This window comes from Epithele typhae, assembly GCF_022376455.1.
Source record: "Epithele typhae strain CBS 203.58 chromosome Unknown BXZ73scaffold_2, whole genome shotgun sequence".
Lineage (NCBI taxonomy): Eukaryota > Fungi > Basidiomycota > Agaricomycetes > Polyporales > Epitheliaceae > Epithele > Epithele typhae.
Genome location: NW_025954193.1, coordinates 686,632 through 700,666, shown reverse-complemented (window position 1 = coordinate 700,666; position 14,035 = coordinate 686,632). Strand labels below are relative to the sequence as shown.

The 14,035-nt window shown below is 58.3% G+C and overlaps 4 protein-coding genes across 4 annotated transcripts; 2 read left to right on the top strand and 2 right to left on the bottom strand.

Moving 5' to 3' along the window:
- Nucleotides 1-842: 842 nt before the first annotated feature.
- Nucleotides 843-1,666, bottom strand: BXZ73DRAFT_96139 (uncharacterized protein; the record flags this gene model as incomplete). Its single annotated transcript, XM_048026994.1, has 5 exons — nt 843-1,032; nt 1,096-1,181; nt 1,245-1,362; nt 1,421-1,512; nt 1,571-1,666. 5 exons carry the CDS (start codon nt 1,664-1,666, stop codon nt 843-845), a joined length of 582 nt encoding a protein of 193 aa, XP_047883138.1.
- A 363-nt stretch (nt 1,667-2,029) lies between these two features.
- BXZ73DRAFT_38527 (peroxysomal citrate synthase) lies at nt 2,030-4,642 on the bottom strand (the record flags this gene model as incomplete). Its single annotated transcript, XM_048018213.1, has 19 exons — nt 2,030-2,081; nt 2,136-2,233; nt 2,376-2,494; nt 2,560-2,582; nt 2,696-2,800; nt 2,855-2,907; nt 2,962-2,974; nt 3,033-3,104; nt 3,165-3,210; nt 3,264-3,277; nt 3,338-3,358; nt 3,412-3,582; nt 3,629-3,697; nt 3,752-3,845; nt 3,897-3,982; nt 4,038-4,205; nt 4,254-4,266; nt 4,325-4,497; nt 4,548-4,642. The coding sequence occupies 19 exons, from the start codon at nt 4,640-4,642 to the stop codon at nt 2,030-2,032; spliced, it is 1,485 nt and encodes a 494-aa protein (XP_047883137.1).
- Nucleotides 4,643-5,710: 1,068 nt separating this feature from the next.
- BXZ73DRAFT_96137 (alcohol dehydrogenase) lies at nt 5,711-7,174 on the top strand (the record flags this gene model as incomplete). Its single annotated transcript, XM_048026993.1, has 9 exons — nt 5,711-6,011; nt 6,080-6,128; nt 6,183-6,235; nt 6,286-6,302; nt 6,353-6,674; nt 6,735-6,752; nt 6,805-6,880; nt 6,932-7,087; nt 7,138-7,174. 9 exons carry the CDS (start codon nt 5,711-5,713, stop codon nt 7,172-7,174), a joined length of 1,029 nt encoding a protein of 342 aa, XP_047883136.1.
- Nucleotides 7,175-8,021: 847 nt separating this feature from the next.
- BXZ73DRAFT_86694 (uncharacterized protein) lies at nt 8,022-13,976 on the top strand (the record flags this gene model as incomplete). The annotated part of the gene is made up of 17 exons (XM_048024285.1): nt 8,022-8,981; nt 9,154-9,388; nt 9,444-9,959; nt 10,013-10,119; nt 10,173-10,239; nt 10,267-10,280; nt 10,311-10,381; nt 10,403-10,426; nt 10,451-11,361; nt 11,412-11,450; nt 11,472-11,509; nt 11,534-11,550; nt 11,581-11,597; nt 11,625-12,226; nt 12,257-12,428; nt 12,494-13,649; nt 13,928-13,976. 17 exons carry the CDS (start codon nt 8,022-8,024, stop codon nt 13,974-13,976), a joined length of 4,995 nt encoding a protein of 1,664 aa, XP_047883135.1.
- Between the last annotated feature and the right edge of the window lie 59 nt (nt 13,977-14,035).

Here is a 14,035-nt window from a genome sequence, read left to right as displayed (position 1 = left end):
CCCGACTCTTCTATGTTTACATATATCCGCCTACGTACTGTATGGACCATTGTACAATAATATTTTGCCTGCGCCGAGACAATATTGATGGCACTCATTGGGGTGCGACGTCGCCGTCTTGCCCATCACGCCCATCCAACTCTTTGATGTCGTCCCTGGAATCACCGGTGGCTGGGTGATCTGGTCTGGTCACTAGTCACCTCTACTGACGAAACACAGGTGATTTACCTCGGCAGTTCGCATCGCTACTACATATGTCATCTCATCTGTGTTGTTGGATCCGAAGCCAATTAATGGTAACCGTTGCAACCATAAGGAACAAGAGAAACCGAACAGATGCTGCGTGACGCGCAGAGCCACCAAGGTCGACATCACCATGTCTCTCGCACACGCTTCTCCTTGACTCCTCCGTGTTCCACACAGGTCGGAGCACACGCAGCAGCAGAGGGGAAAGAGGGAGCCGGATACATAGAAATAATCATTGTTTGCAGATGATGGAGGTGTACACCCGAGAACTAGATATCACCACTCTATCGAACGCGACCCGCTTGCACGCACGCACGCGCAGCCGTCGTGACCAGGAGTCGTGCAACAACGTTATGGAGGGCGTGGGGGGAGGGCGTGGGGCGTGTTTAATATCAAGAACAACATTCCACCGAGGCTTGCAAGATGAATGCCCGCAGAAGCCCTGCCTCCAGCGGGCCTCCGTTCTGTCGAAAGGGGGGATCCGGCGCCGTGGACGGGACTAGACTAGTAGCTGTACATGGCGTTTCCTCCCTAGATCAATAAGAAACCGAGTCACCGAGGGGTATATGGCGCTGACCAGCGCGGGGAAGGGCTGTTTAGAAGGCCAAGGCGGCGATACCGGCGAACGCGCTGAGCGCAACCGCGCCCATCGAGAAGCCAACCGACATGGCGCCGTTGCCGAGACCAGCGGCGGCAGCGCCGACGGCCTCTGCACCATCCGACGTCTTGGGTGCCGAGGGAGCAGAGGAAGCGGAGGTGACAGCGCTGGCAGCATTCGCGACGAGGCTGATGGAGCAGTGATACGGTCAACATCAATGTGCTGCAAGATCAGGAGCAAGAATAACTCACGTAGTCTTCTGGGTAGACACAGCCGCGGCGGAGGACGCGACGGTGGTACCAAGGCACGAAGTGTCATTGCCCGCTTTGACGGTGACCTAGAGCGCAGGTGGGACAATCGCATGAGGACACTAGTGTGGCCGGGTTTCTGGGCTACGTACGTGGCCACTCCAGCCCTCATCGTTGTCGGAAAGGACAGAGATCATGACGGTGGTGTCGGGCTTGAGAGTAACGTTCTTCCAGGTGATGTGGTTTATGGTGTGGTCACCGAGATCCACACTGCAGTATAAACGCCATGAGAATCGAGCCTTGGACAAGCCCGGCTGGAGGTACGCACAGAACGGTGCCGCAGGGCTCGTCGGCGGGCACGATGGCGACGTCGTACGACTTGGAGCCGTCAGAGTCCCACTTGAGCTGGACATCCTGGCACTGGGGGGCGCGGTGCGTGAGTGAGTCGGCTACCTGGCGACCGAGGGTGGGTGCGTACTGCAACAACGGTAGGGGTGTCGACGTTGAAATCGGCAAGAGCTCCCCTGATGGCGAGGGTGGAGAAGAGAGCGACGGAAAGGAGAGTGGAGTACATCGTTGATCGACGTGCAAAGAGTGGAGCGGGGAGGCTCAGGGGTTAAGAGGGGGGCGGGACGCGGGGGGTGCGGGGCGGACAAGGATGAGGAAGCGGTGGAAAGTGAGAAGAAAAGCAACGCGGCGAAGGCCACCGGGAGCCTGGTAACGGCCAAACAATGCCAAACACGCACGGCACACGACGGTCTGATCCGGCCGCACAACACTCTCCCCGCCGGGCACGACTCTGACTCGCGGCCGCCTCGCCGCCAAGCATATTGATGGCCCGTCGCATTTCCAAGATTGACGTCGACGGTTGCACTGCGAATATAGCTACGTGGCTACCAACACACCAGGCCCTCGCCCCCAGCAGCTCTGCGACTTGCTACAGCTTGCTCTTCCCCTTGAACGTGGCCAGCATCGTCCGCTTCGTTATGCTGCGTGCCATCGTCAGTCGACCACGACCATCACGCGTGTCGGCGCGCACTCACCCTCCGTGTTCTACCTGCGACGGCGTCTCCCTCAGCCCCGCCACCTCGGTCCGCTCATCAACGGCAACGTAGTTCCGTTTCGCCGCGCCAACGTACACCTGATGAGGCGCGCATGGCACACATCGGATTTCGGCGCACGAAATCAGCCGCGCGGTAGCCGCCGCATATGGCGAATACCGATCGCCCGTCAATCGAGCTCGTCAGGAACCGTAACAAGAGGCACATGAAGGAGGCACAGACCTGTCTGGGACGCCAGATCTTCACGCCACCTTCCTGCAGCATCATCTGGCGCCAATGTGCAAGCCATCCGACGACGCGCGGAACCACGAAGAGCACCGGGAAAAAGTCCATAGGGAAGCCTGCGGAGCGCGGAAACGGCGCTTTCAGAACCCACCCCCGGTCTGATTACACGCGAAAAACTCACCCATCGCACGGTAGATGAGTCCGCTGTCGGACATTGTTGACGCTCAATACACGTTCCTCCGGTGCTCGAACGACTCACCTCCTGCAGAAAACGTGTTCATTGGACGAGATAACAAATATTGCAATCAATCACGCACCAGAAGTCCACGTTTGGGGCAAGTTTGCGTTTGATGAAGTATTCATCTTTCATCGCGGCGTCATGGAGAGCCATTGCGGTCTCCAAGAGTTCATCCTTGCCGGTGCTGGAAAATAGAACATTTGGCCGAGGTTTTCGTTTGACATCAAGACCAACTCACACTTTGAAGACTTCGTCGGCGGTTTTCCGGACGATAAAAGAGCGCGGGTCTGACTGAAAACAGTAGGTTCAATTGTTGTTGATATCAAGGAGAACTGTGGAACTCACGGTCTTGTAAACACTGATCCCAAGCCCATGTTAGCTACACGCAGTATGACTGGTTTTCCGACATGACGCACCGGTGGCCGAATCCAGATAAAGTCTTCTCGCGCCTCTTGACTGCTTCAATGAACGCAGGAACGTTCTTCGGACTGACAGTTGTAACAAGATTCAGGCGGGCTGATTCAGTGCGGTGGTTCGAGATCACATACCTTCCTATGGAGATGAGCATGCGGATTACGGCCTCGTTGGCGCCACCTTGCAAGATACGCGTCAGCTTTGTATGTTAAATGAGCGATCACAGACATTACCGTGTAGAGGCCCGCTGTAGACGAATGATTTAGGTATGAATGGCACGGGTGAAAAGGATCCAGTATAGACCCACTATAGTGAAGCGCATCCCGCTCTGCAAAGAGGTATCAGCATTGGAATCAGCGTCGCAATCACACAGAATCTTACGCGATTGCAGAGTAAGGGTCGACGAGCGAACTGCCAGTCTGCAGGACCGTCGTGCAAGACGCGTTCAACTCGTGGTCCGCGTGAATCAAGAAGAGCACATCCAGCGCTTTCTCGAGAACAGGGTTAGGGACGTAATTCTCTTCTCCTAAATGGTCCATCTGGTACATGAAGCTGTGGGGCGTCAGCAATGCGACAAGTCAGCGTAAATGCTACTCACGAGCCTGTGTAGCTCAACCCCGTCGGAGACGTGACGAAGTTACGTCCTTGACGTACACGATACGCCATCCTGAGATGAAATCAGCGACAAACACGAAAACGAAGGAATAACGGGGCAGCTGACGCGGCAAGTGTAGTTGCCTTGCCGATGAGACGGTAAATCTGCCTGTCCATGTTGGCCAGCGAAGACGCGTCGCCCTGCGTATACAGGCGTTGCCCTACAGCGTCGTCAGCAGTGCATATGTCCGCCGCGAACTAGGATCATTCACCTCGCAGCGATGGGTTGGCTTCGGGATAGTAAGAGCCGAGCATGGCGAACGCGCTCGTGAGCATACTCATGGGGTGAGCATCATAGCTGGAATACACGTATTGTTCAAATGGGGTTCGCGGCATAAAAGCTGTAAACTCACCGGAAGGATCTGAAGAAGCCTTCCGCATCCGAGTGCATGACAGAGTGGCGGAGGACTTCGCTCTCGAAGAACTTGAACTGCTCGCGTGTGGGCAGATTGCCGTAGATGAGCAGATATGCTGTCTCAAGATGGGAAGACTTCAATGCGAGCTGCTCGATAGGGTAGCCTCTGATTTTAATTAGAATGTTGCGTTCGGCAGGTCAGAAGCGGGTATACCTATAGCGGAGAACTGCCCAGCCAAGAACGTCAACACGGGATTCCGAGACTGCCAGAGTTCAAGCACGTACCACCAGCATCGCCGTCAATGTATGTGATCTCACTCCGGATGACCGCAGTGTTGAGGAAACCCTTGTCCTGTACACGGAGGCCCTTCTCCGTCTCGTTCTCCTCCCTCTCACCAGCCTTGGAAGGTGCGACCATTGACTTGAAAGAGGTGGCAGAGATAGCATTGTCCGTAATCCTGAGCAATGTTGGGTTCCGCGATCTGCGCAAGAATAGGTGTATGCTCACGGTACGGTATAGACCTTGCCTGTGCGGTTGTCACGAACAGTCAAACTGTCCTGAGGTGCGCTTTCGGGGAGCGTGGAAGAGGTGGGGCGGCCCATGGCGCAGACTTCAGGAGGTGCGAGGAAGAGGATGGTTTTGGTCTGCCGGTAGGGGTATATATGCTAGTGTCTACCCCAATTGAAGGAGAACGGGGAAAGCAAGCTCGACGCGGTGGGTGCTCTGATCCGGCTCAATTCACATGCTAGCACTTAGACGCGTCACATCACGTGAGACGCGTCACCTTCAAGGACACCTCTAGAGTCTCAAGATCTCACTCATACTGTACACAAAAAGTGAGAGAATCATGCGGGACGATATCTACGGGATCCAGTGGCGTGTGGCCGTGAATGTCAGACTACCGCTTGACGACGGGCCAAAAAATAACCAACTTGGACAGAAGTCCAGGACAACTTGGTGTGAGTAGTGGCTGCGGTTCAACGACCCTCGGGTTCTTGCTGCCTGGGTTAGGATATCATTGCAAGCTTAAAAGCTTGATAACGACCGCACTCAGTGTGTAATGGCATCAATCCTTGCGGTGTATATAGTTAACCAATATTGGGCGAGAACGGAGTTTTCTCGTTTTTCTCTGACTTATCCTTAAAAGCACGCCGCAACTGGAATTGATCTGGGGAGTGAAACATCGATCCACGTAGTCGTTCCACCGAAAGACGACATCTGTGGGATGACATTTGAAAACATGGTGTGGGTAGTACTTTAGTAGGCCACTGGTAGCCGGGCGGAGTTGATGTCCCCTATATCCCAACCGGTTTGCCCGCTGGGGTCGCAATACATACTCATTTGCTTTTAAACCTTGCACAGTATTTTATCGTAGCAGTCCCAACATACGGATCCAATCCGACGACCAGCGAGGTAGAAACAGCCGAGATGTCCGTGGTTTGGTCCGCGAGCGCTCGCATGTCTCAACACTGGGGCGGTGATCGCGCTATGCATTGACGCGGATCCTGGAACTTACTGTATGTAGCCTGCCCGGCAGTCGAGTTCCCGACCCGCCGATCGTGGCGCGCTTCGTGAACGTATATCATGTTGGGGTCGCTGACAACGACGCGTTACCGGCCAGTCGCGTGCGGCCTCTTTCCCCGCATTTTCTGCACACACGTACGACCAACATGGCTCCCACCTTCACCCAGATCACGCTCGCGGAGCGGCCCAAAGAGCACATTCTCCCCACCACTTTTGCGCGCAAGACCGTGCCCCTCGCCTCGCTCAAGCCAGGCCAAGGCGAGGTCCTCGTGAAGCTGCACTACCTCTCGCTGGACCCAGCAATGCGCGGCTGGCTCCGCGACCAGCGTAGCTATATGCCCCCGGTCGGGATCGGAGAGGTCATGCGAGGGCAGGCTGTAGCAGAAGTCGTGGAGGCCGGGCCGGGGAGCAAGTTCACGAAGGGCGACATTGTGGACGGACCATTCGGTACGTGTCCCGCATTCTTGTATGTATCGGTCGGTTGTGGAGAGGACTGACGACGCACTGGTCGCTAGGTTGGGCAGAATACGGTGTCTTCCCCGACAAAATCGCCTCGAAAATCAAGTAAGTGTGCGTTCTGAAAACGGGCGCAGCGGCGCAGTCTGATCCGTCTACAAGTGCTCCCCCTGGCGTTGATGTGCTTGACTTCCTTGGGCCGATGGGCGGCACGGGTAAGTAATTACTCTAGTCAGGCTCTTAGGGTTGCTAACTTCTCTGGCAGGCATGACCGCGTACTTCGTGCGAGGCAATCCATGATCACATGACGTCATCTCATTGTATGTGCGCAGGGTCTTCTCGATGTCGGCAAAGTCAAGGCTGGTGAGAAGCTCGTCGTGTCCGGTGCAGCGGGTGCGACTGGTTCCATGGTCTGCCAATTCGGCAAGAAGAGAGGCGCAAAAGTCTACGCAATCGCCGGCTCCCAGGCCAAGTGCGACTGGCTTGAGAATGATCTCGGCGTCGACAAGGCCTTCAATTACAAGAGCCCCACATTCCATGCCGACTTCAAAAAGACGGTTGGCTTTTTGGATGTCTATTTCGACAACGTCGGCGGGGAGCTCCTCGACTTCATGCTTTCGAGGTTGAACCTAAGGGCCCGGATTGTCCTTTGCGGTATGTTGTGTTGTTCACAGTGGGGCAGACCTAAACTGATATGAGGACGATGGACGGCAGGAGCAATCTCCGATTACAGTATGTTATGATGATATTCTCTGGGTGATTTATAACTTATGGATGACTGCAGACAAGGCCAAGCCTAGTGGGCTCACCGGCTACATGACTCTCATTGCCCAACGGGCAAAGATTGAAGGTTTCCTGGTGTAAGTGCTGTTGGCGGCCGATCGCGGGTCCTGAACTGATGTGTGTCGCAGGTTCGATTATGCGTCCCGTTATCCGGAGGCTCAGAAGGATATCGCAACGTGGTTGAGGGATGGCAGTCTCAAACGTCGCTTCCACGTGGTAAAGGGTCTACAGAACGCGCCGGAAGCGCTGAACTTGCTCTTCAACGGAGGCAACACCGGAAAACTGTATGTGGGACTTTGGCCTCTGGTTTCGACTCCGTTGACCTCTCCTTCAGTGTCGTTCAAGTCGCGGATACTCCTGCGAAACTGTAGCCTTCTCCAGCGATGATATGGATCAATCTCGGGCAAAGTGACGATGTATTAGCAACGAAGCCTTGCGTGCCGCGCGATTGAAGTCTTAAGCACTCTGTATGCGCCGGTTTCATATACTACCATACGTTTGGCGTTTACGGGGACATTTTATGAAAGCGCAGACAAGGAAAAGAGCAGCGCAGCGAAAAGGATATATTGCGCAGTTTACCGTGCTGTGACGAGATTAGACATCGACGTCGAGATCCATTCTTCTATTCTTCTTGGTTATCTGATCCTTGGACATGTACAGCAAGGTTGGGCCGATTGTGTTTGTCCAATGTCGTGTTGACTCTGGTGGCCTGGAACAATCCTGTTTGAAGCAAATGCTGTTTGAGATGCCAGTCACTCATGCTGCACATATCCCCTGTGAGTGTGGAAAGGGAAAGGTGGGCGCAATGTGGCAACGATGAGAGGATGGATGAACATTCTGACAAGGCGAGGGGTCACTGTTTCAAAAATGTTCAGCTTTCAGCCTAGGGCATGTTGTCGCGCCACGATGGCTAGCTGGGGTCGAGAGTCGAGACCGGTCGACGGGTGCTGGTGGGTGCGAATGTGCAAAAAATGCCGCGTACTGTCCATTGTGATATCCATCAGCGGAATCTCATGTCGGAGGGTCTGTCGGAGGGGCTGTGCGGCGGGGCGCGGGGGAGTGTGAGTTCGCGCGTCGGATCGCACGTGCTGCGAACAGGGCGACGTCAGAGCATGGGCGAGGCGACCGATTGCAGCCAGGCAGTGGCCGATCCACCGCTGCGGCCAGACGCGCCCTCTCCCGCTCTCACTTTCACCTCCTTCCGCTCCTACGCCAGACATGGCCACCGCGCCCCCAAGACCTTCAACGAGCCCCCGATGGGACGACCTCAACAGCGGCTTCGTGTCACCCGCCCGTCTCCAGCAGTGGCGTCAAGAGAATGAGCGCATGCATTCCTTTGGCAGTTCTCCCCCATCCCACGCGCCGCAGGCCTCTCCGCCTCCTCCTGATTCTTTCGCCAACCGTCCGGCACCGTCCCGGCAGTCTCTCAGCAATGATCACCACCCTTCCCCAAATGAGTCTTCGAGCAGACCCCAGCATCGCTCCAAACCCTCCTTCACTTCCTTCTTCTCCCGCAAGTCCTCTACGCCCGACGAGATGCTACAGACCGCCCATCCCCAGCGGCCAGGGCCCACATCCTTGCATCAACAACAACCTTCCCAGCAGCGCATGTCTATGGTCGGCTCGGACATGCAGCACAATGCTCCTAGGCTCGTCAAGCCGCGCCCCTCCATCCACCAATCTCCTCCACCGCCTCTGCAGCCCATGGCTCAGCAAGGACAGCCTTCCCAGTCACTGATGCAGCGACAGCAGCCTCCACCCCCGCAGCAGCAACAGCAGATTATCCCTCCCCACCCACCTCCTCAGCAGGCGCAGATGTCCGGGCAAACACCCCAACAACAGCCCCCTCCTCCGCACCCCCAGCAGCAACCACCCATGGTCAAGCCCGGTGCAGAACCTCAACCGCCCGCGGCCCCCGCGCAAGTGTTGCACCCCGAGATCCGGTCGGTCGTGCAGCTCACCCTTGCGCACTCACACAAGATCTATTTCTCGGGCCCTCTCACGCGACGTTTCGAGCGGCAGCCCGACAGCCAGAAACCGGCGAAGGACGACGGTTGGACGGAGGTTTGGGCACAGCTTAACGGCACCACGTTGAGCGTGTGGGACATGACGGAGGTGCAGGCGGCCGAGAAGGAAGGAAGGCAGGCTCCGCCGTCGTACATCAATGTCACGGATGCGGTGAGTGCTCTGGTCACCATGGGTGCCGCCGTTGAAACGAAAGTCGGGAGCACCAGCCCTCTACGAGGGCTGGTGTATTCGGCTTACTGGCTGGCCCTTTTTCAAATCAACCGATGGCAGCCGTTCCTCTGCACATTTGAAGGCAGGAAACTGACTTATCTCGACTCTGTAGTTCGTTCGCGTCTTAGGATCCGTTCAAGCGCCATCCAACGTCCCCGGACAGCCCCCAAAACGGTGGACTAACGTCCTGACACTTAACACGGCGGGATCGAACATGTATCTGTTCGCGTGCCCATCAGCGGAAGCCTTGATACAGTGGACCGCCGCTATACGTCTCGCCGCCTGGGAGAAGTCGCGCCTGGAGGAGATTTACACCGCACACTTGATCCGCATCACACTCAACGACGGTAAGCCGCTTCTCCGCTTCTCTATCTTTTGAGACACTCACCGCGGCGTCCACAGGCCGCAGTGCACCCAGTCCGCTCACGAATGGTCACTTGGAAGGTTGGGTACGGATCCGGATCGCCGGTCAGACGGATTGGAAGCAACTCTGGATGGTCATCTCCACGGGGACGCACATGGGACACTCCGAGCACAACTCAATATCCTCTTCAACAAATGGACGCGCCGAGTCGCCCAACGAGCCTCGCAAACGCCGCATGTCCGCACTGTTCTCGCGGGAGAAGGCGGTACCTCCGCCTAGCACGCCCTCTCGGCCGTTGATTCGCCTTTTCGCTGGGCCAAAACCCAAGGACAAGAAGAAGGCGTTGTTGACAATGCGCTCTGTGACTCAGGCCTTCGCGGTGTATCCAGAACGCCCCGAGCTCATTAGCCGAAGCACGCTGATAAAGTTGGAAGGCCAGTTTGGCGATGAGGAAATGGCTGGAGTCCACAAGATGCACGAAGCGTGGCTCTTGATCATGCCGGAATTGGAAGGAGCAGGAATGCGTGCTTCAGAGATGCTCAGGTGGATCATTGGTGAGGACGAGTCGTGAATTGGGAGCCTTCACAGTAACTGAGTTCCCTTCCAGCACTCCATGACGCGTTTGGTCTATATGGCCGACCGAGGATGTACTCCTGGGACCCTCGCGATGCTCAGTCGATGATGTTCGCTTACCCTATTGGTCCCAACCGGGATGTACGTTATTTACGCACTTTTTTGTTCTTCGTGACTGACGTTCATCGATTCAGCTACTGTTCTTGGATCGTGAATTTGCGGAGACATTGGATCCTCGGAACGATAGTACTTCGGCGGCCCGTTCACAGCTGCAACATATTCTGCTAGACCGCATGAACGGAGTGGGTCCAGAAGGGCCTACGGGACCCCAGAATGGGTCTGTCATCGCTCAAGGTCCTCCGACTTTGCCGCCCCTTCCAGATATCGAAGAGACTCCTTCCCAGTCCCCTCCCCTACCACAGAGCCAACCTGCGACGAGCGGTAGCGGGTCTATGCAACTTCCTCCTCTGAGCTTCGATTCCAGCCCTATCGCTACCAGCTCTCCCTCCAATGCCGACCCCCGTTCCCTGTCACCAATCACCGAGCGAAGCACGCCCATGGAAGGACGGTCATCGTCATCCGAAAGAGGTATTTTCAACAAGCCACAATCCGGTTCGGCCAGTTTCCCGCCGCACACATCGATGATTCCAGAGGAGTCGAGTGTGTCCATTCTACCTCAGCCTCTCGTCTCCAGTCCCGTCAATACCAGTCCTTCACCCGACCAGAACATGCAGTCCGGTAGAGCGAGTTTCGACTCATACGGCCAAGCTTTCAGTTCGAGGCCCGGCTCGAGACCTGACTCCAAGCTTGGTCATTCAGGACCCATTCAAGCCACTTCACCTTCGCGATCTCCCAGCCAGCCCGGGTCTCCCCATCTACCATCCCCGTATGACAAACGCCAGATGTCCTCGGAGCCTCGCACCACGACCCCGTCGACTTCGCCACGCTTCGCAGCAGCAGCTGCTGCTGATGCCGCCGCCGCGGTCGCTTTATCTAGTGGTACGACTTCACCATCCCCAACAACATCCTCATTCCGCGCGACATCTCCTTCCACGACCTCCCCGGCTCTACCCTCTCCGCCGATCGTCCCTTCTCAGTCGTTTGCTCGAATGGTCCCCGATCGCTCTATCTCTCAAGCCTCGATATCCAGCCCCATGAACACCATCCCTACTCCCATGTCTCACCCATCTTATACGTCCGAATCTTCTCCACCCCCAGCGCCGTTGTATTCTCCGACCACTCCCACGCTTTCGCAGACTCAACCGCCCGCACCCGGACATCAGAAGAAGATCAGTCTAACCGACGAAATCCTGGGCGATGCCGGCGCGGCGCTTTTCTACATGCAGCATATGCAGCCAGAAGGCGTTCCGTCGCGCCGCCAGGGTCCCCCACCGCCCCCAAGGACGATGAGGACGAATCTGTGTCGGATTCAGAGTCCGAGCCGCCTTACACGCCATCGCCTCCGGCGATGAGTCCTCTCCGAAACAAACGAGCGAGCCCGCTGTCGTCCGCAACTTCGAGCACGCACCCCGTTGCTCCCCTCGTTCCTGCGAAGCACCCGCAGCCTCAGCTGTCCAATCAGGAGAAGGCACCCGCGCCCAGGCCCGGCAGTCTATTACGTAACCGGCCCACCGGCGCACGTGCAGCGCCCGCGACGCGGCTGTCAGCCTTCATCCAGACCCCCTCCGTCGACTCGACTCCCACCGACTCTGTAGCCACGACCAGGACCGACGACGAAGACGACGACGCGGACGATCGCCCCCTATCGCCCAAGACCTCCCCAATGGCTGCCGCCCCCGAGCACGCTGGCTTCGACGACCCCAACGCCGATGCGCTTGCTGCCCTTTCCTTCCTCGAGCAGGACGATCGTCCTGCGCCCCCGCCCGCCCCACAGTCTCCTTCGATGATGGCCAATTCGCCACCGCCGTCGGCCTCGTCGCCGCCCCTGCCCGAGGTCGTGAAGACGCCAGCAAGCCCCTCGGGCACACGTGCGTCTGAGCAGCCTAGATCTTCCTTCGCGCCCACGCGGCTCGCAGCCGAGCGCAAGGCCAAGTCGCAAGCCCAGCAGGCCGCGACCCAGGCAGCGGCGCACCGCCCAGGCAAGGCGAACGGGAAGGGCCGGGCACGGGCGAAGGACGCGCGCGCATGGGGCGAGAGCAGCGAGGAGGAGGACGAGGAGGAGGACGAAGAGGAGGATGACGAGGAGGTAGACTCGGACGCCGAGCCCCCGCTGCGGATGTCTGCCAGTGTGAGTGACCTCAATCACAACCCTGGCCAGCGATCCCCCTACGGCCAAATCTCCCCCGCACCCTACGGTCAAGTCTCCCCCACACCCTATGGCCAAGTCTCACCCGCACGTTCCGCGACGGACGTCAACGCCCCCATGCCCTCGGGCTACCCCCCACCCCGTCGTCCCCGCGACCTGCCCCAGCTCCCCGCGGGCCAGCAGCGTGAGTACTCGTGTCATTCTCGCGTGTCCCACGTGTGCCGCAAGCTAATTATGCCCGAAACACAGCCCCGGAGGACTACCTGGGCGCACAACCCCAGCCCCGTCGGTTCGTGTCAGACAGCTACGCGGAGAGCGGTCGGAGGACGATGTACCCTGGAGAAGCTGGCAGCCGCGGCCCGTCACCTCAGTTCGGCCAGGGTATGCGCCCACAGTCGCAATTCCCCTCGCAAGCGCCGCAACAACAACAAATGCAACAGGCAGGCGCGCGTCCGATCTGGAGCCAAGTGCTCGACGCCAACCGTGGAGAGCAACCGATGAACACGCGCGACACGTTCATCCAGATGGAGGCCCCCGCGGCGACGATGACGAAGGCGTTCACCCCGCACGGCCTGCTCTCGGCGGGGATGCAAGACAGGGAGGACCGGTCGGCGAAGAAGCAGGAGGAGGTCGCGCGCGAATCCGGAGCGTCGCTCATCAACGTGCCCACGAAGCCTCCACCGCCTCAGACGGGCCTGCTCGGGGCCGTCACTGCACACGAGCGCGAGCGGAAGCGGGACGGCGGGCTCGGGGCGGCGCTGACCGAGCGCGAGCGCGAGAAGCGGTCCGCGGAGGAGCGACAGCGCAAGCTCGACGACCTCCAGCGGCAGCAGCTCGAGCAGATGCAGCAGGGCGGCTCGATGTACGGCGGCGGGGGCATGATGGGCTTCAACCCGATGATGGGCAACCCGATGATGATGGGCATGAACCCGATGATGACGGGCGGCTGGGGCTACCCCGGGATGATGCCTGGATTCGCGAGCCCACAGCAGATGTTCGCCGCCCAGCAAGCCGCCGCGCAGGCATACCAGCAGGCAATGGTCGCCTTCTCCACCGCGGGCTCCCAGGTCGGCGACAACCCGAACGCGCCTCCGGTGGGCCAGATGAACCCGATGATGACCGGGGGCTCGATGGGCATGGGCTTCGACCCGCGGATGTCGATGATGGGCATGCCCATGATGAACCAGATGGGCGGCATGAGCCCCATGGGCACTGGTATGGGCAGCATGGGAGGCATGGGAGGCCAGATGGGTGGCATGGGCGGCATGGGTATGGGCGGCATGGGCATGAACCCGATGATGGGTGGCCAGATGGGCATGCAGCCCACCGGGGTCTCCCAGTTCGACCCGCGTTTCTCCCCCGGCGTCGAGGGCGTGAAGCCCCAGATGGACGCCGCCCGCCCAATGTCCTCGCGCGGCTCTCCTGGTCCGGGCAACCGCACGCCTGGCGAGTCGCCCAACGCGTCCGGGCCGCCGAGCACGAAGTAGTCCGTCCGTCCTCGCATCCACCACTCTTGCATACTTGACCCCCCGCCTCGTCCTAGCCTCGCCTGCATCATAGCTTGCCACCGTCCGGACTCGTTGTCTCCTCGCTCTCCTGTCCCCATGTGCACCCCACGTCGTTCCTTCATGGCTTGTACGCATCTCGCACCCCACTCCACCCCGTTCCTTTTATATCCCGCAGTGCTTTCCCATACTCTTCGTGCTCCTCGTTCTCGGTCCCCGAAACATAGCATACACAATACAGTATTTACCGGACGAAATCTGTTGGTTACTTTGTCACGGACTCTAG